Genomic DNA, 24,863 nt, shown 5'->3' on the forward strand with positions numbered 1-24,863 from the left:
AGTCTCATAAAAGAGATTGGATTTACTCAAGGAACGGTATCACCCTGGCACAGGAACGAACTGAGTGCGTCGTGCAGCAGGCACATGACCTCCACGGCCGCTGGTGCGCGGCAAGGCACAGAGGGGCTGTGTAGCCTTACAGAGAAGCTAGGCGCTGCGCCCCGCAAGCTTGTGCGGATCTGGGAGCGGCAGCTACGAGGCGGGCACCACTCGCATCTCCAGCTGTAGTAGCGGGGATGTCGGGGGCGGGCCCAGTCCCTCCCGCGGCGGAAGTCCGCGCACGCGGCCGAGCCGGGGAGGATCCGCAGCGCCCGGCCTCTGCCTGCGCTATGTCTCACCCGTGCCCGGACCCCAAGTCCGCCAGCCCCAGCAGCCCGCGGGCCTTCTTCGATGTCGACGTCGGGGGCGAGCGAGGTGCGGGCGGGGACGGGACGGGACACGGGTCGCCCGCCCCCGAACGGAACGTTCCCGGCCCACCGCGGGGGCGCGAGCCCCGGCGGGGATAGCACGTTCTTGGGCACAGGGGTAGCGAGCCCCTAGTGGGGCATGGAACGTTCCGGGCGGGGTCAGGAACCCCTAGTGGGGAATGGAACGTTCCGGGGCCGGGCGGGGGGTGTCGCGAGCCCCTAGTGGGGAGTGGAACGTTCCGGGACGGAGGGGTTGTGAACCTCAGAATGAGACTGTGACGTTCCTGGGCGCGAAGGGCTAGCAAACCCTCGTGGGGAATGGAACGTTCCCGGAGGAGCAGACGTTGGGGGGGGCGGAGTGGAACGTTCTGGATGGGAATGGAACGTTTCGGGCCGGCCCGCCTCGCCCCGCGTGGAGCCCGGGCACAGGGGGCGGGTTCCCGCTGTCCGCGCGGGGCGGGACGAGCTGCGGCTGGGAGCCCTTCCCCCAGCAGTGAAGCACCGGCTCCGATCCCCAGGAGAGGGCACTGGGGACCCCAGGAGCCTGGCCTGGCCTGGGTGTCTTCGGTACTTTAGGAGTCCAAAGGAGCGCCCCCCACACCACCTCAACTTGGCTCAAACACCAGGAGCAAGGCTGGGCTGGGTGCACCCTGTGTGGGGTGTGACCTAGCACCATCCCCTGCCCCGCTGCATCCCCATCACTGACCCTCCCACTCAGTGGAGAAAGGGCTATAAAACCTGCCTGCACCATGTCCTGCCTTACACTGCCCGGCTGCGCCTTCACATGAAAGCTGGGTAGCAACCAGCTGTAGAGTTGTTCCCTGTTTTCAAGCACTGATGTTCCAGGTGGCTGGTTCTCTCTGGAGCTGGAGACCCCTTTATTTTAAAGTGGGTGATAAATACTTTGCCCATGTGGCTGGTCTGAATATACTGCACCATTCACCCATTGATTGTATAATCTATAGAAGGTGAAGCTGGGGCTACAGGGTAGCACATGTATTGCCTGTGGGTGCAGAGGGGGACTTGTTTCCTAGGGGGGTCTGTTTGGGGAGGGTGTGGAAAAGACAAGTTACAGATCCAGTGGCAAGTCTCAGGATCACTAGTTAGTTACCACTGCAGGAAGATCCCCCAAAACTCTATCCAACCTGTGTGTTAGGCTCCTGGCACACATTACATGTAAGGTGCAATTAACCAGTTGATCCTGTCCTAAGTTGTGACCTAGCCACATGTTAAAGCAGTTCCTGGTGTCAAGGAATAAACCACAAAGTTATTCCAGAAAAAAAATGCATACCTTTAAAAAAATTAGTTGAGCCATTTCACTTGCGTTGTAATTGCCTAACTATTAATTGCATTATTCAAAACAGGAAGCTTAGAGAAGAGTTTATTCAATGCTATCTTACCAAATGGTAGTCATTTATTTACAAACACTAATTTGTTTTTCCTCCACTATTAGATTTACTACCCTTACCTGTTGTTTTCAGTAGAATGACTATCTTAGGCAGTTACTTGAGAGCTGAAAAACTGACTGTCAGGCTGATGAGAAAACAGAAGATCTGAGAAGCCACCTTATGAAAAAGTGAATGTTTTAAGGATTCATTGACCAGCTGTAGATTAACTCATTTGCTAAGTAAAAACATACATTTATCATAGTAGATTTGTGTAAAGGGAAATTGCTTACTCTGTATCTTAAGCTACACGAACACAGTGTACTCCATTTAAATGTGTATCTTTGATACTGAAAACAGGCTATGCACTTACCCACAATACATATGTACTTAGATTGAATGCTTGTTAAATACACAGCATTGTCAAGATCATGTCATTAGCAGCTATGGAACTGACTAGAATTCATTTTCCAGGCTTCTAATAGTTGCTATTAGCACCAGTGTTAGAAGCCTGGAAAATGAAGGGAAAGAGCAGCCACACAACTGCCTAGCTCCTGTCATTTTCAAGGCTTCTGAGGGCAATCCTTTGACAGCAGCTTCCCTTTGGCTGTTTCAGTGGCAAATAAAGGAAGTACAATTAGCTCAGAAGTAGGCAAATATAGTTAGTATGCAGTTAACCAAAGTACAGTTAAGGGTATGAACACAAGTATGTTTGGAGCTATTTCAAAAGGGCTGCAGCTGCTACCTTCTAATTGTTGTGTGTGGACAAGTTGAGAATGATACAAACAGAGCAAAACTGCTCCATCTTTTAACACTGCTTCATCCAGCGTTAAAGTTGGAGCAGTTTTGCTTTGGTTGCATCGTTCTCAATCTGCCCAATTAAAATGTAACAGCTACTGCCCCATCTTCTTTTGAAACTGCATCAAATGTATATGTTGACACCTAAATTACAAAGTTGACAGTGGGACTGAAAATGCTATCTTTTGAATATTCATTTAATGAGCATGCACATAATGAGGGTTTGATACCATATTGGGCAATACACAAGAAACCCAGGATTGGCATTGTTATCCAGTTAACAAATTATGCGCTTTTCTAGTATGTATGTATGTAAGTGGATTATAATGTAGCTGCATGTAGATTAGATACTAATATATGTGAGTGTTAGGAGCATTAGGGTCTACACAAGAAGAAAGATTTTCTATGGGAAATTCCAATCTATATTTAACCTAAATGGCTGAAAACCAACCTTCCTATCTGTTGTCTGAAATATTTCAGTTTTGTAAACTTTGATATAATTTTTTGCTGAACATTTCAATTAAACTTAATTTTTTTAATCAAATTTCATTAAAACAGTACCCCATTTTCCAACTCAGTCTTTTACATATATACTTTTTAGACAGATATGGCATCTATGTTAGTCTGCTGAAGGCCTATCTATCTATCTATCTAGGCCAGAAAATAGCCCGTACCATATACACATAGATTATCAAAATTATTTTGGGCAGCATGTATCATTGTCTAAAATTGTTTATGGTGCTTATCTTCTTTACAGGTTGCATCTGTGCTAACAAATTTTGTAGTTTAACCAGCAGCAGTTACAGGAATATACAAGAATTGTATATATATATTTTTAAAGTAGGTTAATTTAATATTGGCTTAAATAATGCTAATTATTCAGTTAAAAATAGCTGGTACGGAATAATGTTTATCCTGATGGATTGGGGCCTGCAACTTGTTTTGGAGATTGGATTCCAAATCATCTCTTTCTTTCCAGTTGGTCGAATTGTCTTTGAATTATTTGCTGATATTGTACCTAAAACTGCTGAAAACTTCCGTGCACTGTGTACAGGGGAAAAAGGACTAGGACTTACTACTGGAAAATCTCTTCATTATAAAGGATGCCCCTTTCACAGAAGTAAGTTTGAATCGTCTTTATTTCATTGTTCTTTCTTGGAATAATGTTTTAGGTTAAAAGTTACGTAATATTTAGGAGTACTTCAAGATTTTAAAGTCAATTATATCAGTATTGTGTTAGTGATACATGGATTTCTAATAGTGATTATTATCTGCAGATATGGATGCTCTTTACAATGGTGTAAGTTGTGCTGGTGTCTCGTGAACAAAGAACCAATTTTCAGAAGGTAACTGCCCGCAGTAGGCACTGTTATGCTTACATGGTAAGGGCACCAGCAGTAGCCTATTTGTATTGAGCTAATAGCTGTCTTGGGATAAAGCTGATCAAAGCTGGATCACAACTTGGACATTACTGTAACTTACACCTGCATATGGCTGCTTCTTACTTTCAGGGAGGTAACTTTACCCTGGAGCAGGACAGCTTATGCTGTTATAGAGCTGTGTATCATGTCTACTCTATATTTACACTGGTGCAAACATATCTTATTTGCATGTTAAATTAGGGACTAAATTTATGTAATTGGAAAACCCCCTCCTTGGTATTTTCATTACTTAAATCTGTTTGAATTAGTGATTGAGAAAATGGAAAAATGTGTGTCAAAATACAGTAGAAATACCTTTAAAATGATAAAGTGTAATGAACTGTTTTATTAAACCCCCCTCCCTCCCCCAAAAACATTAGTTCTTTGTTTGTTTTTTGAAAGAGAAGTTGTGGCTTAAAGAAAAGTAGAACTGCATTGTTTTTCCCTCTATTTTATTTTATCCTTTTTTTCTGTACCAGGTTTCTAGCTACTGTTTCCATTGACAGATTGTTCTGTTAATAGCTAATGGGAGTTAATAGCTAATTTGCTGAGAGTGTAGGGGGATGCTACTTTAATTAGAGCGGCTCCAAGAGCTGCTCTAATTAAAGCACCCCCAGTGTCTTGTGTATCAGTGTCCCTGTGCTTCAAAATGGCGGTGGGGGTGCTTTAACTAAAGCTCGTTTGACTCCATTACAGTGTGTCAGCAGCCTCTTGGCATGTCTACAGGTACCCACTGATACATGGATTAGGTGGTAGTTGTTTGACTGTGAATGATACCTTATGCGAGCAAGGGAATTCTTTTGCTCCAGGTCTTTATTGATGTTTCCCTCCAAGACAATAAGCAATGAAGTTATTAGTGAGGTCTGTCTTGTAGTCCTAGCCATGGGCTCCACTTAATTGTATGTGGGCAGTGTTTTAGTACAGTAAATAAAGATCATTGAGTAATGTAAAAATATAAACAATACTAGCTGTGGCCTTTGAAGGCTTTGTTGCATGTTGAGGTGATAAAATGCTGAAGCTTTTTGAAAAAAAAATGTTCTCTTTTATATTTGAGGATATAAAGTTTTTAGAGTTATTAATTTTTTTTTTTTTTTACTTTTTTGACTGTCATTAAAACATCTTAAAGGGCCTTCTGAAAGTGGTGATACTTCTTTATTCATTTTACAGCTGGTAAAACAAGCACAGGGAAGTCCAGTGACTTACTCAAGGCTCCTGACACATTGTCTCCTTTTATAGCCTATAAACACAGGAAAGTACTTTGCAGTGACTGACCAATTTGGTGATGTGGACTTCTGGCTGAAATGTTGAAGTCAGGTCAACAATGAAGCTTAGATGGAGTAGATAAGAGGTGGTTCCAGCTTTGTTTGGACATCACTGATAGCTGTTCTTGATTTTGCATATATGTTCCCTTCAAGAATGCATTTCTTTCTATTCCATCCTTCCTTATTAGAAGGAAGTTCTTGATATTAATGACTAGATTTTGAAAGTATTCAGGTGTCTCAAACTAGATGCCTAAATATCTTTAAAAAGTTAGGTGTAAGGGCATATGGTTTGTCACTGCTATTGTACAATGCCATCTGTGAGAAATTTGAATGGGTAATTTTGCTTTTGATTTATTAAAGCACAATAGGGCCTGAATTGCTGATAATAATGATAGTTGAGTTAGGGGTCTAGTTCAGATGGGAAGGGAATTAAAATTCCTGTTGATAAAGTGAGGCTGGTCTTCACCTTTGAATATAATCTTATTTCCTTTTTTGCATTTTCTATGATTCATATTTTTACTTTATAGTTATAAAGAAATTCATGGTCCAGGGCGGAGACTTCTCAAATCAAAATGGCACTGGTGGAGAAAGCATATATGGTGAAAAATTTGAAGATGAAAACTTTCATTACAAGGTAAAGTCATTGGAAATGGAAACTGTTTCCATAAAACTGGTTTAGAATGTTCTGTTGCACATTATTTTAACTATTTGATTTGTCAACTATTTCATCTGACCCATCTCAAAATGTCTTCTGCCAAATTCTGTAATGAAAAAGGATCGAGTTATTATGGGAAACACAAAAATATGTGATATGGCAAATTCTCTCTTTAAATCTTAATCTTGTAGAAAATTTAAGATGAGAAATCCCTTGTTTGAATTCATGCATATATTAGCATCAAACAGATCTTAATACTTTTTGTTATACAAAGAAATTTGTATATGAAAATTTGCTTCAGAATATAAAGTTTTCTACTAATCTGTGCATACTTTTATTTAACATATTTCCATTCCCTCAGCCAAAGTTGTTGGTAACACTCAAACAATTTAAAAAATAAGGCAACAACTATTTTAGAAGTCAGGAACAAAATGGCATGTAACCCACTGTACTCGTTCTTTTACCCCTAAATATAGTTCTAGTCTGAAAGTCTTGTTTATAAACAAGCTCTTTGAGTTTACATCAGTGTGGATCTGTCTGTGGGTGTTCGTGTTCTTCACGTGTACAATAATTATTTTTGAATACTAGTTTATTTTGGGGCTGTATATACACCCTGTGCTGTCCCCTGTTCCTGTGCGAAGGCAATAAGGGACATAGTGTCCATGCCCAATGCCAGTCTGTGGCAATGAGACAAAACTCAACAAGTGTCTGAAAACTACTTCCAACTAAACTCATTTCCTTTTTTACTTTTTGATGAAGAAATCTCCTTCACTTTCAATACTCCTAGTGTTTTAAAAGATCTTTTTCGACAGCCACTCTACAGCTGGGCGACCTGCTCTAAAGCCTACTGCTGTACTGAATTTCAGACTCTGGTTTAAATACCACCTGATCTGTGACAGACTTACATTAGTCAAAAGGCATATAATTAATGCCCGTTGTGTTGGGAGAAAGGTTGCATCTCAGTAAGTGGGTTGAATGCATATTCCCCATGAGGACCAGCATAGCTGAAAATGTACCTACTTGAACAATTGATGCATGTCACTTTGGGCTCAAACAAAAGACTGAAGAATAGAAAGGATCATCTTTAGGGGTGCACCAATAGAGATTTTTGGGGCCAATACCGATATCTGATTTTTTTAAGAGGCATATTGGCTGATACCGATCCAGTTTTTGATAGTGTATGGAGAGCTGCCTTCAGCTGGTAAGTCTGTTATGGCGGAAGGGGAGGGGGACAGATCAATCTCCCCCAAATGGTGAGGGAAGAGGCAGTGGCAGGCGCTGCCCATCTGGGGTGGGGCGCAGGATGGAGGTGCGGCTTGTCAGGGGGTGAAGGGGAGGGCTCTAGCCACTGCTTGCACCCCGGGAGGGTGGGGCGTGTGCCCTCTGGATCTGTGTGGGGTGAGCAGACAGGTTGCAGCTGCGGGCTGGAGCCGGGCTCTTCTTGCCAGGGGCTGGGTTCAAGGCGGGGGCTATGGAGGTTGCTGCAGCCACCCCAGATTTCACCGTAGCTCCCTCCCAGCGCCGCTGCGTGCCTGGTGCAGCCTGGCTTTTCACAGCTCAATCCCTGCTTCCCCCCATGTGCCAAGAAGAGCCAGGGTTGCGCTGGGTGCACAGAAGCGGTAGTGCTGGGAGGGAGCTGCGCCCCCCCCCCCCCCCGACGAGCTGCACCTCCATCCCATGTCCTGTGTGGGGAAATGCAGGTTGAGCCGGGGCTGCGCTGGGCATGTGGTGGTGGCACTGGGAGGGAGCTACGGTGAAATTTGGGGTGGCTGCATCCCCTTCCATAGCCCCTGCTCGGAGACTAGCCCCCAGAGAGAAGAGCCTGGCTCCGGCCCACAGCTGCAGCTCACCCATTTGCCCTGCACAGATCCAGGGGGCACATGCCCCGCCCTCCTGGGGCGTAAGCAGCAGCGGGAACCCTTTCCCCCCGCCCCCCCCCCATGAGCCACGGCCCCAGGCCTGGCTGTGAAGCACCTGCCCCTGCCTCCTCCCTCACTGCAGGGTGGGGTTTGATCTGTGACCCCATGCTCCTTCCCTCCCTCCTCCCCTTCCACCACAACAGATTTACCAGCTGGAAGCAGCTCTCCACACTGCCGGGCTCTGCTGCTCATTGCTTGAGTACTGTGCTGCAGCTTGCACGCACACAGGCATTTATCAGCCAAATTATCAGCCCCATTGGGCTGATTTCCAATACAGCTAATTTTCTTTATATCGGTACTGATCTGATATCGGACCAATGAATCAGTGCACCTCTTAATCATCTTCAGTGAGTGCCGCCTCAAGCAGGTACCATTCCCTGGGGCTGAGCAGTAACAAGAAAGAAAATTATATCAAAAGTAATGCTTACTACCTTGGTCCTGGGTTAATTGGCACTGGCCATTACACTAACGATGACACTGGGCTTGAATAACTTGACCCTAGCACCCATAGCACTGATATCAACAAAACCAGTATTAGCATTCCAGTGCAAAAGCAAGGCTGATAGAAGCTGAGCAGAGTCCAGAAATGACTCCAAATGCAGGGAGACAATATTTCAGAAAGATAAAATGATACAGGACTCCCCCAGAGCCAGAGAAAGTCTTTCACCAGTAAGTAAACCAAGATCAAAATAAATCTGACCGACTCCAGTGCCAGCCATGGTATTGATTATGAGTGGTGTCCTTGCAAGCCTGATATAAGCTATAGGCCTAGAGTACAGTATGAATACAGTATGAATGTGAGCCAGCAGTGCAATGCTATAGTCAGCAGGGCAAATAATACTCTGGTGTGCATCAATCAATGCATCTCTAGCAAAACCAAGGAAGTGATTCTTCCACTCTACTTGGCATTGGGGAGATCACAGCTGGAGTACTGTGTCCAGTTCTGGGCACTGCACTTCAGCAAGGACGTGGAAAAGCTCGAGAGAGTCCAGAGAAGGGCCACACACGTGATCAGACTTGCACGGCAAGCCATACGAGGTAAGGCTGAGGGACCTGGGACTCTTCAGCCTGAAGAAGAAAGGCTGAGAAGGGGCTTGGTAGCAGTTTACCACTGTATCAGGGGAATACATCAAGGGCTCACTGAACAACTGTTCAGGGTACCCTTGGGGAAACCCTGGAGCAGTGGTCACAAACTCCTGGAAGACTGTTTCAGGTTCAACATTAGGAAAAACTTCTTCACAGCTAGGGTGTCCAAACTGGAATAAGCTCCCTTCAGAGGTGGTGCAATTGCCTACCCTGGAAATCTTTAAGAGGAGACTGGATCGTCATCTTGCTGGGGTCATTTGACCCCAGGTGTCTTTCCTGCTTGGTGCAGGGGGGCTGGACCTGATGATCTTATGAGGTCCTTTCCAGCCTACATTCTATGAATCTATGAAAAATACCTGTCCACAAAGTCAGTGGTCCAGGCTGTGACTTGTAGCTATCACCTCCTGGATTCCAAAAGACACCCATGAGACCATCCAGAACTTTCCACTTGAGAAAATAAAGCTCTTTAGTACAAGCACAGATTAGGCAATCCATTAATTTAGACTCAAGCCACTTTGAAATTAATGGTTAATACACCCACCTTCTGTAGGAAGCCCCTACCCATATCATATCCCATCATGGTGGCTGCATATTGCTGGCTAGATTTTAGCAGTGACGGGTTTGTATCCATCTTGGATTATTCTGTTCGGTAGCCTAACACCTAATAAACACAAAGGTTTTAATCCCATATCATATTAGTGTAAACATGGCCTTGTAGCAGGAACCTGTAAACAGTGGTCCCTGTTTCAATGCCCTCTCTATAAAGGCATCAATCATGGATGTGTCAGGGTCAGGTTTCAGAGCTCACTTGGGCTAGGAATCTGGTTCCCACATGACAAGGAATGCATACGAATCCTAGAGCTCAGAACTATCAGATTACTTTCCAAAGATTGGTAATGCCAAACTTTGGAGAAAATAGTCAGCTGTACACTATAGAAACAAACAGGGGGGCCCACACTTTGTTCCTCTCTGCCTACTGATTTCTGGAATTATTGGCATCAAAGTAGAGTAACTCTCCTGGGAGCAGGGTCTTCCCGCTCCCAGGACCCAAATAGGTAATTGGTGAACAACCCTGAACAGTCCTTGTACAGATGCATCACAAAGAGATAATCCATCAGTGGGGAATCACTGAAAAGTGATAAATCAGTTTTGTTTCAGAGGAGACCTGTGCTCACAGTTGCTACCAGATGCCGTTTCTCAAGTGGACCACAGAGGCCTGCTCTACCCCTTTCTGCCAATTGTTTTAATTCCAGCGGTGATTTCCAGGAGATGTTCTGGTGTGTCTCTTGGCCCAAGGCATTTCTGGCTTTTAGTTGTTAATCTAAATCCTACAACTCCTTCCTGGATATGATTTTGCAGCACTCTGGCCATATCCTCTCTCCAGGCCCAAAGTTGCTGCACCCTATCACTCAGGCTGTGACTGTAGATTCTGGTCATCTGATATGGAGATGAGTTGCACTGTGGGTGTGTCTACATGTTCATTAATGCACCATAATTATGGAGCATTAAGTTAATACCTGGTATTACACCTGTTTGTGTAATACAGTTGACTATAATAACAGGTACTAATTTAATGCTCCGTAATTGGTGCTACTGCGCAGTAGCGCCATGCACACTTTTTTTGTGACACTGATGCACAGTAGACTAATTCTGTTGTGCATTAGCACATGAGCACAGTTTTTGCCTGCTGTGCTAATGAGCAATAGAATTAATCAGTGCATTTAGCATCTTGTGTAGATGCACCTTGTGTTTTTGTTATCAGTTGGCTGATGTACCTTACACAGAATAATAAGGCTTACTCTGTCAGAGCTCAAAACGTTTTATGCCTGCTTCAGGCATGTGCCAGCCTCAGAAATCTGTAAGGCAGCAGTGTATAAAGTGACTTTTGTCCTTCAATTTAGCTACTATATGAGAAGACAAGGTTAGGAAAGCAGTGCTACATTTGCTCTTCCTGTGCAACTGAATTTCCTCATACAGTGCCATGAGAGTGTACAGCTTGACAGTTACCTACAATGGACAATATAGTATCCAAAGAAGAACACTAAGGTAAACTCTAGTTCTTTGAGATGATGTTGGTGTGGATTGTATCCTGGCTTTCTGGAATCCTCAGCTATCACAGGCTTTGAGTTGTGAAGGAGTATGGTTACTTTTGCCCTTTTTATCCTTGCACAGGAGTGCAACGATGTATATGTATGCATCTCTGATGGATACTTAAAAATAAAACTAGGTTTGTACATGAGGTCCAGATGTACTTGCATTGGGTTCTACACTGATGTACTCACTCAAAGAACCAAATCTATTGTAAGTATATTCTTTTCTGTAAGATTTGGGTAACACCTGTTCTACAATCTGAATTTCTAATATACGTACAGCTTTTCTGCTATGGACAGAACAAAATACTACAGAGGAATAATCTGAATAGTGAGGAAAAGATTCTTTGTGTTGAATTACAAAGAGGCAAAATATATTTCACAGGAGTAAGATATATAATACCTTTGTATTATTGGAATGTTTAACCAACTGTTTCTGCTTTATGCCTTTACGTAAAATAAAAGATGCCTTCCTGAGGGAAGAGGTATAGGGGAGAAGATGGGGAAAAGTTTTAAATGTAGCTCCTAGTCCTATGAACACCTGTACCTATATGTTAAGTGGTTTACATGAGTGGTCCGACTCACGAGGTCTCACACTTTTGATGTGTAAGATTTGCTCATGTATAATTATTTGCAAGTTTAAAGTGTAAATGTCCACATAATTTCCTCTTAATTGCATTACTGTTGAATCTGGTACTGCGGGGGGGGGGGGGGAGAGGGGTGGGGGGAGAGAGAGAGATGCTTCTAATTTCTGGCAGTCCAGTTGAGGAGCATCCCATCCAGAACATCTCAACTGACTTCTGTTTTTTCTTTTGGTGAATTAAATTGATCATAATCAAACAGCTGATACAATACTTCCTGTCAGTATCTGCTACAATTGCTGGCCAGTAACTTAAGGAAAAGTAGTAAAAAAAAAAAATGCTGTTGGATGACTGATATCAGGAAAGGTGAAGCCAAATGCAAATTGTGTAGCCCTCAAGCTTCTTGGAGTTGTTATAATTGTAGACATCACTCAGGATAGCCTACTACCTCTGAATCATGTAATAAATACTCTTGTAAAATAATCAGACCTGACTTAGATTAGTGATGGTGTTTTCTCTTGTACAGCATGATAAGGCAGGGCTGCTGAGCATGGCAAATGCAGGACCCAATACAAATGGCTCCCAATTCTTCATCACAACAGTGCCAACTCCTCACCTGGATGGGAAGCATGTGGTGTTCGGCCAAGTGATCAAAGGAATGGGTGTTGTTAAACTACTAGAAAATGTTGAAGTGAATGGAGAAAATCCTGCTAAGGTAGGTAGAACCAGAATATTTTGAGTGAATACTTTTTCTATTACCTGGAGTCCTATGAGAGAACTGCAGAATAGCTTTAGTAATGTTTTTCAGTAGGACTGAAATTATTTTTTGCTTCTGCTAAATGAAAACTAGAAATACATAGCTTTTAACAACTTCTGTGTCTCAGAATATTTCAACATTTTAAGATTAGCTTTCATTGTCTTCTATTGTAAAAATGAACGTTTTTGGTTTCTTTTTAATCCAGGCTAATAATCAAAGACTAGTGATCTTGTGTTGATGCCATTTACTAATCTTAAATAAAATGTTAAGATGGTAGAAAGTATTAAAGACCTTGCAGTTAAGTGTTTGTAATATCTTATACCTGGAAAAATTTTATACATGTTGACTAATTACTAATCAATTTTCATACCACCTTTCAAAAGGAAGGAGTAAATAATATCTCCACACTTCTAAGGTATGATAAAACAAGCATATAGAAAATGAACAAATTACAATGAATTAGTGGAAGGGCAGACTTGCAGCACATTAGTTATTTTACAGTAACTGGGCACGTCTACATGTACACTTTAATGTGCAGTAGCCTATTCTACTGCACATTAAAGCAGTGCATAAAAAACTGCTAATATGATAATGTGAGGTAGAATAGGCTACTGCGCAATAAGTGTCACTAAAAAAGCAGAGTTTGCTTTTGCTACTGTGCATTAGGGCAACCTAGTGCATATTTATGTAGTACTTCACATTAGAGGCACTACATTTAATGTGCAGTAACAAAGTGCATTAATGCACATGTAGACACTCCCACTGTCTGTGTGCTTTTAGCTTGTGGTAAGTGGAAGCTAAACCTAAGGTAGCTTAGCTATGTTTTACTTAAGGCTTAATTGTCCCAATTTTAGTTTTCACTTACAACCAGTTTAGAACAAGCACAACGTTGATTGGTATGGAGCACCTGGCACGTGACTTACCAAAAGCTCCAGAAAAAGTTAGAACTGTGATTAAAAAAAGACAGGATTTCCACCTGCTAACTCATGGTGGGTGCATCCTCTAAGGATCTAAAAGGATGGAGCAAACAGCAGTTAGTCCTGGGTGCTTACTATATTTCACATTAGAGATGGTTATATTTTACTGATGCATTTATTGTGTATATTTCATATCTGTTCCTAATGGCTTAGGAGTGATTTGAGATAAGTTACTACACAAATTGGAAGTTCATTTGAATGAGAAAAGAACCCTCTGTCTCTGTGTACTGAGGTGCACATTCTTCCTTATGTTTACTTAAGGATGGTGACTGCCACCTCCTGTTCTGTCTTGGTGGTGACAAGAGAAAGCAGGTATACTCTTTGTCAGAAGTGTTAGAATTTCTGTGAATTTGTTGTACTTGTGAGGCAGTTCCTTATTTATGGGGCTTGTACTTGTAAACTTTACTCAGGCAACTGGAGAAGCGAAATTCCAACACAGGAAGAATACACAAGAATTCCATGAGGCTGAAGTTACTGTATATTATTTCTTTTGTAAAAATACATAAAACATCACCATTAGAAAATGTGTTTGGATCCTAGTTGGATCTAGTTGGTACTATCTGTGGAGTATTTAATTTTTTTTGTCTAAACACATGGAAGATGAATAATCCCATTCCCATATTTCTTTCCATTGCTGCAGCTCAATTTCTTTCCCCAGAGCCCTTTCACACACTTTTCTTTGCTTAGTTTTCCTATCTATCTCTTTCTCTATTAAAATTGCATATTATTTAGATAGTAAACCTTTTTCTTTTTCTGTTTAGTCCAAATAGGTCAGTATGCTGTAAGGGCATAAGTGGTGTAGTAAGATTTTTCTGTGTGGTTTTTTTTAAATAAAATTTCTAATTTGAAGACACTAGGAAAAATAACTCTTACCCCATTAGGCTCATTACAAATATCTTGATATGAACTCAGAACCAACCCCTGCTCTCCTGCACGTGAAAGATTGGGGTTGTATTTAATTGTGTTCCCAAGTAACCAAGACTCAGCCCATGGAGTCATGTCATTTGGGTTCTGGGATTCCCCCACTGATCCAGAAATTTGACAGCTCTTGGAGCCACAGTAATGCTTTTACCACCCATTCTGCTGCCAAATTTCCAAATCTGAGGGGAGCCCTATGGGCCAGATCTGGAACATAAGAGAGCATGGAGCTGCATTATTTGACTGAAGTTTGGTGGTGGGAGGTGTGGTGGCTGCTGTGGCTTTGAGAGCTGCAGAAGTTAATGCTGCCACCCCCAATTCCAGCCCTGTGGGCCAGAATATGTGGCTTCTTGCTCCAGTTCTGACCCACAGACTGGAACCTCACTCCAGGTGGAGCCCATGGGGCCAGATGAGTTGGATACCACTGTTGATACAATCTGCCTATCCAGCCAGTGGGTTTCATAGTTAGGGGAGATTAAAAAACATCTGGAATGTGTTGGTTAGGGATATAGAGGATGTTTTCACTGATCTTTTAACAGTACATAGTATCTCTGTCTTTTTGGAGTAGTGAATGACAATACTGCATGATAGACATGTCTTGTGGCTTTTTATTTTTTACAGTTGTGCATTATTGCAGAATGTGGAGAGCTGAAGGAAGGTGACAACTGGGGAATTTTACCAGTGGATGGTTCTGGAGATATCCATCCAGACTTTCCTGAGGATTCAGAAACAGACTTCAGAGAGGTATGTATTTCTCTTTTGAAGGTTGTTACTTAAGAAAAAACTTCCTAGTATGCTGGACCATAAGGTGTATGTTGTTATATTTCTAAAGACTCTGTCAGGACAACTTAAATCTAGTGACTTACAGACACTGCTTTAGATTGTTAGATCTTACAATTTAATACTGTAGATTCAGTGACATTCCTGTAGTGCTAGCCGTGACCTGATATTTTCCAGTGACCATAAAGCTAAAAATAAAATCTTTCACAGAAATTTATTTTCTAGGCTTCTTTTCTTTGTTATTCAAGACTGTTTTTATTGCCTGAGTGACAAGTTTCCAGAACTATAAAGCATAAATATTTAATAGCGGACTTTTGGTAGTAGTTTGCAGATTCTTACGTTCCTTCCAGATAGGAAATTGCAACACATTTTATTCAGTATGGGTGCCTGTACACAAGCACGGAGGCTGCTCCAGTATGCATGTCAGAGCAGACTTGATTAATCGAGTCTCCTGGAGTGTGGCAATTACCATGCTGCAGTAGCCTCCTGCACTTCAAATATAAGAGTCTGTGCTTCAGAATGGTGGCAGGGGCACTTGAACTAAAGCTTGTCAAATGAGCTTTAGTTCAAGCGCCCCCTCCTCCATTTTGAAGCGTGGGGATGCTGATGCACAAAACACAAACACAAAAAGCTGCTCTCGGAGCCACTCTAATTAAAGAGCGGCACCCCCTCCCAATGGAGCATGTGTGAAAGTGCCCTATGAGACAAAGCAATGTGTAAGCTTGCCTGCTGCAGGCAGGGTAACAACAGCCCAGCTACAAGTGAAATGGTGGTATCTGTTGCATGGAGTATATTCTGCCCAGAATAATGCTGTCCCCTCCATAACTAGTCCTTAATTTTGCAGATGGGCAAAATTAGAGTCTTTTTCTGTTTTACAGTTAAGTTACAAAGCTGATAGTGGGGCTGAAAGATACTGGTTCCTTAAGTAGCTTATATAGATAATCATGATCCAGATAACGAAAGTTTGTTACATTTGTAAAACAAAAGGCAAAAATTTGGACTGACATTGTGCTAGACAATTGGCTATCTTTTTCACCTATGGACGCAGAAAAGATTTGAGGGAAAAGTATTGTATGGTCATTGTTAGAGCACTTGTGAAGTTCAAATATTTGCACCATTATTTGGGAAAAAAAGGCAAAGTACTCTAGGGAAGAGGTGGTCTTAGTGATATACCTTCTTTGCTAATACATCTCTTTGAGTTTTTTTGTAGATATAGGATATAGCCACATCTGTTTGTTCATTCTTTTTGAATAAGGGACAGTGGATTTTGCCTTGTCATTGGAACGTGTTGAACAACTGTCTTTAGGATAAACAGATAAGTTACTGGTTGCGTCTTTACTGTAGTTATGTTTTGTGCTCTAATGGTTAGTTACTGTTGATCCTTATGTTCAACTCCAGTGGGAGTTTCATACCATAGAACAAGCAATAGAGCGTTAACTATAGACTGGGATACTGGATCTCTAATATTCTACTGGATATTGTTTTTCCTTTAAACTTGGGATTTCAGTCACTTTTGTGTAACAGAGCATCTGGGATTCCACCATTATTTAGAGACAACTTCTAAATTAGTATAACTAATATAAGTTGCTACTTACATTTTATAGGTGGACAAGATTGTGTCAATAGCAGAAGACATAAAGAACATAGGAAACACTTTCTTCAAATCTCAGAATTGGGCAATGGCAGCTAAAAAGTATCACAAAGGTTTAAGGTAAGGACTTTCATTATTGTAAGCCAGCTAATGTCTTTGATCATTGTTAACATTTTCAGGAAGTATTAGCGCACTTTTATTTCAAAATAATTTCAGTTAATAGGGTTTGTGGCCCTTGATATATTGGAAAATGATTTTTTTTAGTCATTTAGAAATGAGTACTTTGTTTTACAGAAAGGTCATCATGCACACTTGGGGTGTATTCTGGAACACAAAGATAAATGTAAAAAAAAGTTGTCAACTGAATTAATTGCTTAATGCTGTCCCTGTATTAATTTATACTTAAAAACATAATTAGGTATTTACCTGTTGCTTCAGCAGTCGTTCCTCTTCCCTCAGAGCCTGCACTTTGGTCTTTCTGCAGATTCCGGTGTTGTTGTCACTGTCAACCCTGACTAGATTTCTGCTCTTGATTACATAATCTCCTGCTCCATCTTCCATGTCTTTTACCTTTAAGTTAAGAGTTTTTCTGGCCGTGCCTCACAAACAATTTGTCACTTTTTATGCTTTCCTGTGTTGTTTGACACAGGATCAGAGACCATCTGGATCTCTCACTTGTTTCCTCTGGAGTCGTTTTCAGCATCATTCCAATACTGCAATGTATACCTGCCTCCTTAATCATCACTGCTTCATAAAACTATGAATATTGTAACTCAAGAGCACCAGTGGCAGCACCAATTTGCCTGCATCTATCTTTTAACCTATTAAAGAACTAAAATTAATAACCAAAGAGGAGAAACATTCAAAGCAAAAATCTCTTTTTTTGATAGCCCACATCAAACTTTCAAGATATTCTCTTTTAAGAAAAGTCTTTTTTTAGGAGTACTTAATACAGTAACATGAAAGTGTCCTTTCAATAGGAAAATGCAGTTGTGAATCAAAGTTGCAAAGAAACTCAGGCACACACAATGCCTAAAAAAAAAATCTCTTGTGTTTTGAAGTTGATTAGATTTCCAGCAGATAGTCTTTTCAAAGCATAACAAATTTCTACCTTGGAGAACTGCACTCTATTTACAATACCAAACATAGAAATCAGAGAAATGAAGAGCTAAAATGGACTACCAGGAGTCATGTAGTTCATACTACAGCACAATCAAGTATCTGTCCACCATCCCTGACACTTAAGAAAAATTTAGAAAACAAACTCCCAACAAAGGGGATTTAGAACCTGTCTCGGTAGCTTATTCCAGTACTTAGCTCTCCTTTACCATTAAAAAAAAATCCTAACATCTAACTTCATCTCTCAGGCTGCAAAAAAAGCCAATTACTTCTGGTGCTTTCTCTGGTGGACCTGGAAAACAAGCTTGATCACCATCTAAAGCAGGTTTTAACATTGGATAACTTATACCAAGTTAAAAGTGGGACAAGCTTCCTTTCTTTAGACTGAACACATTCAACCTTTCAGAGAACCATAGAGAAGTAGGGCTGAAAGAGACCTCCAGAGGTTATCTAGTCCAACCCCCTGCCCAAGGCAGGATCATTCTATCCAAACTACCTTATATAAATCCATTGTGTAACCTTTTAGCAAAACTATACAGTCAACCCTGACACACAACCCAAGACATAACCTAACCTACTACGGATAAAGTAGGGGGACCACAGCAAGGCCATTTTCCAAACCCATTGTTTCTGTTGCTCTCCTCTAGATTTGCTTCTGTTTGTTTGCATCTTAAAGTTTGGCGCCCAGTGTTAGATACAGTACTTCAGTTGAAGCCTCACCAAATCTTGGAAGAGACCAATAATTACTTCCTATGTCTTACATATGATGCTCCTTCTATTGCACCCCAGAATGAGATTTGCCTTTTTTCAACACCACAAATTGTCTCATTCTGTTTGTGATCCACTATAACCCTTCCCTCTTAGAGATCCTTTTCTATCATGCAGCTCTCTATTAAATTACCCCGCATTATGTATTTGTGCATTTGATTTTTTCCGTCCTAAGTGGTGTACTACTTTGTGCCTGTCTTTATTCAGTTTCATCTTATTGATTTCAGACCATTTCTCCAACTTGTCAAGATTGTTGGGAATTCTGATCCTGTCCACTAGAGCTCTTGCAACCACTCCCAGCTTGGTGTCATCTGTAAATTTTATAAATGTACTCTCTATTCTATCATAAAAACTGTTAATGAAAGTATTGAATAGAACTGGACACAGGACAGGCCCTTACAGACCATACTTTATCTCCTCCTAGTTTAACAGCAGACAGTTGATAAATACTCTGAGTACCATTCTTTGGTCAGTTGTGTCCCTCAGTTTATGGTGATTTGATCTAGGTCATACTTCCCTTCATTTATAAAAATGTCATGTATGAGTCAGAAACCTTACTAAAGATATTTCACACTTTGCTTCCTGCCCCTTACCCACCAGCCATGTTGCTTTGTGGAAAAAAAAGGGTTTGATACAATTTGTACTGGATAAACCCAGTCATTCACTGCTTTCTTCTGCTGTTCCTTTTCTCTTTTCTGCCTTTTGTTTCTTACCTTATATATTATGCCTGATACAGATGAAAAACGCTTGGAGTTGTGAGCAGATAATTCATATTTTAAATGTCATGCACATTTATGGTATTGTATGCAATTATGTACAACCCTTACTAAAAATGCGAAGTCAGAAAGTGAAGTAGTCAAAGTCTAGAAAATGCTAAAATTTAGGATGCACAGCATTTTCTAGTTTTTGATTGTTTAAGTTAACACGTGTGAGCATTTGCAGTGTTTCCTAGGTTTTTAAAGAAATCAAGAATTCTATTCTGTGGAGCTGAACTAATCATTGTGTGCTCATCTGCAGAGCTGGAACCTTCCTATCTGCCATAGGGATCACTGCTGCTTGAAACAGAGTTAATTGAGAGTTACTAGATTGTGATCTAACCTTTGAAAGATGGGACCCACAATTTTTCTGTGGGTTTCAAAGATATTTGCTGACAGTGGAAGAATGTGGAATCTCAAACCTTGGGTTCTGCTCCAGGTTCTAAGGCAGGGTGATCAAACCTTTCTGCTTTTTTTTTCCTTGGGTTATTCTAGTTCTGCCTGTTCCTGCCAGTTTTTGCCCCCATCTCATTTTGCTGGAACTTTGTTCACAGTCCACTACTCCAGGTTTTTTGACATACTTTGTCTTTGATCTTCATTTTCCCATAAAATTGCAGCTGTTTTGATACGTCATGGGTGGGGATGCATTTACAGATTTTTGTTTTTTTTTAGCTGGGTCCCAATCCACTTGCTAGAAGCTGAGGGAAAGGACATTTGATTAGTATGTCAAGTGGAATGGCAGTGAGGGGTGAAGGGAAGATGGGGTTAATGCTCATATGACATGCTGGATTGTATTGTAATGGCTGCATTTTGCATGCTCTACAGATTGTTTTGTTCCTCTGTTCAGTCTTAGATCTGAGTTCAAATACTCCTGAGTAGCTAGCATAAGTGTTGTTAAATATTTGGTGAAGAGGAAGGAGTAGAGTTTCCTGAGCTGGGTGGGGGAGGGGGGGGGAAATATGATGTTGTATTTTGCTAAAGAATATAACCTACTTATGTAGGAGAAATCATATTTGAAGAGGACTCAAAGTCCTCATGCCATTTAGAACAATGTGTGGGTGGAAAAGATGCTGTCAGAAAAGAGGAAGGGTGGTAAATCACAGCTAGTTCTTTGAAATCTTCCTTTTCAAACATCACTTTTATCTTGCCCTCATTGAGTTGATAAAGATAACTAATCTCCAGATAGCTAATCTCCTGAATTCTAACATAAGGTAGAATTTAACTTTCAGGGCATGGACCAAATTCATCAGCTGCATATACATATTTGTATGTGGCAGCTTAACTGTGATGGGTGCCTTTTAAAAAAATGTTCAAGTTAATGAGCCAGGAATGTTAAACTATTTTCTACTGACAATTCAACTTTTGGGGAAGATATGGATGTTAGAATCATCACTTTGTCACATAACATAATGGGCATGTGGAAATTAGGTATTTAAAAACTGATAGATGGTGGGTAAATATTCTTTGCATACTTTTTTGGTCAGATAGCTGTGGGCTAAAATAAGATAGTGTTGCAAGTTATAATATGTCATATATCTTAATACGTATTGTTTGTAAACTTGCTTTTTGCAGGTACCTGGAGGCCTCTGAAGCTGTGATAGAAGAAGTGGATAAAGCAAAATTGAAGACTCCAGCTTTGACCTGCATCTTAAATGTTGCTGCTTGTAAACTGAAACAATCAGATTGGCAGGGAACCATTGAAAATTGTTCTGAGGTAAAATTTGATTTTTTGTTATTTTCAACTTGCATATAAATACATGTGTGTCCATTTATATAAGTTGTTTTAGTTACCAGACTAGACTATTTGGAAAATAGAAGCTGAAACCAAAAATCTCAAATAATTACAAAAGGATCATTTTCCTGAAATGAGTTAATTAAAAGACCTGGCACATCTGGCATAACATTATTACATTACTAATTTTTTTACTACTACTTCAGAAGAAATATTCTAAAAAATTGTTACAATGTACAAGGTATGCTGTGCTTCTCAGTCTTAGTTACAGGGAGCAGTATCAAATTGTATGGCACAAAGGATTTATTTCAGAAAAAATAACTTTTTATAGGAGTTTCACAGGCAGAAAATTTTAAACATGTTCTGAAAGTGATTGTCAGTATTTTATAGATTAATTGATTGCTACTTTAACTAAAAAGTCTGTACTAGCATAGTTGTGGAATGAAGATGGCAACAAGAAAGCGCAGCACAAAACAGAGGGAAACAAGTAATTGACATAAGAGAAGGTGGAAAGCATGGCTTGTAGAGCTAATGACAGTTATGAATTCCAGTACAGTAAGAAAAAAAGAAATGTTGGCAATTGCATATAGGCTCCATTACTGGTTAGAGTATAGGAAAATTATTAATAATGCAGAAAAGACAGAAGTATTCAATATACATTTCTGTTCTGTATTTGGAAAAAGAAACAAGATGATGAACTACTTTTCAGTCCATTAGTAACTGAGGACTTATCCCCTGTCAGTAACAGAAAATCAGCAGGTCCATCTAATGTGCCGCCAACAATCCTTAAAGAGCTGACCAAAGAGATCTGTCTTACTGATGTTGATGTTTAAAAAATACCAGAATGTGGGAAAATGCCATAAGACTGGAAGTAAGTTAGCATTGTGCTAATATTCAGAAGGAGCAAGTGAAATGACTTGGGTAAGTATAGATTAGTTAGCTTGGTATTTATCCTAGGAAGAATAGTGGAAAGGCTGAAATAGGATTGAATTGAAAATTAAATGAAATATGTAATGTTATTTAATTCCAGGCTACATCTTTATGGAAACTTCATGGAGATTATAGGTTTAGTTGACAAAAACAACGGCATAGGTATAATCACATTGTTGGAAGTACCGTATTTTCGCGCATATACCCCGCCCATAGGTATAAGTCGCGCCCATGTATAACCCACAGGAAATTGTATTTTTGTAAATAAATCCATGTATACGCCACACCCGTGTATTCCCCGCGGCAGCGTATACACGGGGAGGCGGCGCAGCCCGGCCTGCCCCAGCAGTGGCGGCACAGCCTGGCCTGCCCAGGCCCAGCGGGGAGGCTACGCAGCCCAGCCTTCCATGGCCCCAGCCCCCGCAGCAGCGGCAGTGCAGCCCAGCCTGCCTGGGCTTAGCGGGGAGGCAGCGCCCCAGCCCAGTGGGGAGGCACCACCGTGGCCCCGGCCCCCCTCAGCAGCCCTGGCAGCAGCGGCAGCACAGCCCGGCCTGCCTGGGGCCCAGCAGGGAGGCGGTGCAGCCCGCCCCGGCCCTGGCCCCCTCAGCGGTGGCGCAGCCCAGCCTGCTCTGGCCCTGGCGGCAGTGGCAGCACAGTCCGGCCTGCCCGGGGCCCAGCGGGGAGGCGGCGCAGCCGGTCCCGGCCTCTATGGCAGCGGCAGCACAGCCTAGCCTGCCTGGGCCCAGCGGGGAGTGGCATGGTGCAGCCCGGCCTGCCCTGGCCCCATCCCCCTGCGGCGGCACAGCCGGCCCCCACAGCAGCGGCAGCGCAGCCTGGCCCCAGCCCCTGCGGCAGTGACGGTGCAGCCGGGCCCAGGCCCTGGCCCTGCAGGGGGAAAAAAGTTTGTGGATAGCCCGCACCCCATATAGACACAACTGAGTATGAGTTGCCAGGTTTGTGCTCTGAGAGAAAAGGAGAATGGCAAGTGAGTAGGGAAGTGATTTTAGTTCCATATGTAACATGAATGAAACAGATACTAAAATGAAGTTTCTGGAATAAGATGTCTATGTTTTCAAGATGTTGATAATTTGCAGAGAGTGCAGAAGAGCCACACCATGAAGGTGATGAACCATTAGAACTAGTGGTACAATCTCCATCTTGATGCAACTTTATTAGAACTAAACAGTGCTCCAGAAGACATGGTGTATAGTCAAATTTGGCTCGTTACAGAAGTGACTGAAATTCTAATGACCTCTGATATATGGGAGAGAATCATAAGACCTAATAGGCTCTTCTGTCATTACAGCCTAATGCAAGAGATTGAAATGCAGCTTTATGTAGGTCAGCTGTGTAGACACTGCTTGTTAACACTTAGCCCAATATATCCTAAAATGTCCTATGTGCTTTATAAAAGACATGCGCTATAGCAGTACTGTAGTTTGCTGATTCGTAAGTGGTGTTTCCATTTAGATAATGAGATCTGCACAACTTCTACAATAGGAAAGCAGACTACTTGTGTGTATTGTAGTGTTTGGAGAACATCATTTTTATCATTTTTATCCATTTTGCAGGCTCTTGCAATAGATCCAGGAAACACCAAAGCTCTTTACAGACGAGCTCAAGCCTGGCAGGGAATAAAAGATTTTGATCAAGCTCTGGTAATTATTAAGTTTGTTTTGGTTTATGTATTTAAAGTTTTTAGCAAAGCATTTACTTTTTTAATTTTTATTTAAGGCTGATATTAAGAAGGCTCAGGAAATAGCACCTGAAGACAAAGGTAAACTGTCTGCTTAATATTAAGCCTTTATTATTTAGTAAATAGTTTAAGTTAATAGGCTTTGCTTAATTAAAATGCTGAAGTCCCAGTGTAATTTGCAAACCACTTAACAGGGCTTCACAGACCAGTTTGGGAAATGAGTGGCTTAATTTATTTTGATGTAGAGCTGTTTTTAATCCTGGTATCAGAGTGGTCACAGGAGCCCCCTGCTTGCTTCCTGGCAGTTCCCAGAACTTAATTTTTTCAAAATCAATCCTTCTTGCTTATATGGCATAGAATCTATAGGCTAACATAATACCCTTTCATAGGGTTTACAACATGAATACAGACAAGTTTACTATTTATCCTGTAATGATGGTGGTCAGGGAAATTATTTCTGTTCAAGACTAATACTGTGTCTTTGGCCAAAAGCTCAATTTTTTGGAGCTCAGGATGGGAAAATTTGTTTGTTTTATGCACTCCTGACCTACCAAAAAAAGTAGATTGCTTGATATCCAGGTACCCAGGGGAAACATTCTTTAAATCAGAAACTCCCTTCCTGTTGATGGTACTTTGTACGCTGTTACTCTCTCTGTGAGCTCATTTCCCTATTCTGTGATTGGATGGGAGGGTAAAGCAGCTTGTGGAGAGTTTTTTGTTAGTGTATACCTTGATCACTTCATTTATACTTTTTGTAGGTTAGAATGTCTCTGCTTGAACAGTATGAAATGAAGATGGGTGATAAAGTTGTGATGTAATTGAGGGTTATAATAACTGTAACCAGGCTTTTCTTTTAACCAGCTATCCAAACTGAAATTCTGAAGATCAAACAAAAAATAAAGGCCCAGAAAGATAAAGAAAAGGCAGCTTATGCTAAAATGTTTACCTGAATGGTTGTTTTGTCCTGTTAGTCATCGGAAGTAAAGATGAGCAGATCTGCAGCCAAGCATGACTTCTGCCTTGTACGGCAGTACAGATGTTGTAGGAATACTACCTTATTTCCAGTGTTTACAGCTTAAACCAAGTTTCATAATAAAGTCATTCAGTCTGAAAGTGAAGGCTGTGTTTTCCTTTAAAATAACTCACCAACATTAGATACAGTCTGAAGACTAGAGCTTAGAATGAATTTACCTGAACTGCTTTAATATATTCAAACACTAACTCCTTCACCGGAAC

At 41.4% G+C, this 24,863-nt stretch overlaps 1 protein-coding gene across 3 annotated transcripts; it reads left to right on the top strand.

Annotated features, from left to right (window-relative positions):
- Positions 1-264: 264 nt before the first annotated feature.
- Positions 265-24,745, top strand: PPID (peptidylprolyl isomerase D). 3 transcript variants are annotated; one of them, XM_006261450.4, is made up of 10 exons: positions 268-414; positions 3,570-3,710; positions 5,801-5,907; positions 12,131-12,319; positions 14,878-15,000; positions 16,641-16,747; positions 20,842-20,983; positions 23,503-23,589; positions 23,666-23,708; positions 24,489-24,745. In XM_006261450.4, the coding sequence occupies exons 1-10, from the start codon at positions 330-332 to the stop codon at positions 24,575-24,577; spliced, it is 1,113 nt and encodes a 370-aa protein (XP_006261512.2). In that variant the 5' UTR covers positions 268-329; the 3' UTR covers positions 24,578-24,745. The 3 variants fall into 3 exon arrangements, 2 of the variants coding, with proteins under 2 accessions (XP_059577920.1, XP_006261512.2); XR_009459810.1 differs by lacking the exons at positions 23,666-23,708; positions 24,489-24,745 and adding an exon at positions 21,744-21,922 and having other exon boundaries at positions 265-414; positions 23,503-23,590; XM_059721937.1 differs by lacking the exon at positions 23,666-23,708 and having other exon boundaries at positions 267-414; positions 24,489-24,592.
- Positions 24,746-24,863: the final 118 nt, after the last annotated feature.

Source organism: Alligator mississippiensis, chromosome 2 (genome assembly GCF_030867095.1).
Source record: "Alligator mississippiensis isolate rAllMis1 chromosome 2, rAllMis1, whole genome shotgun sequence".
NCBI classification, from domain to species: domain Eukaryota; kingdom Metazoa; phylum Chordata; order Crocodylia; family Alligatoridae; genus Alligator; species Alligator mississippiensis.

Excerpts from the sequence above, each read along its gene's own strand:
- PPID (XM_006261450.4), top strand. The coding sequence starts at position 330 with ATGTCTCACCCGTGCCCGGACCCCAAGTCCGCCAGCCCCAGCAGCCCG. Across the intron at positions 3,711-5,800 it reads AGGATGCCCCTTTCACAGAA|TTATAAAGAAATTCATGGTC; the intron begins GTAAGTTTGAAT and ends TTTACTTTATAG. Across the intron at positions 20,984-23,502 it reads CCATTGAAAATTGTTCTGAG|GCTCTTGCAATAGATCCAGG; the intron begins GTAAAATTTGAT and ends TCCATTTTGCAG.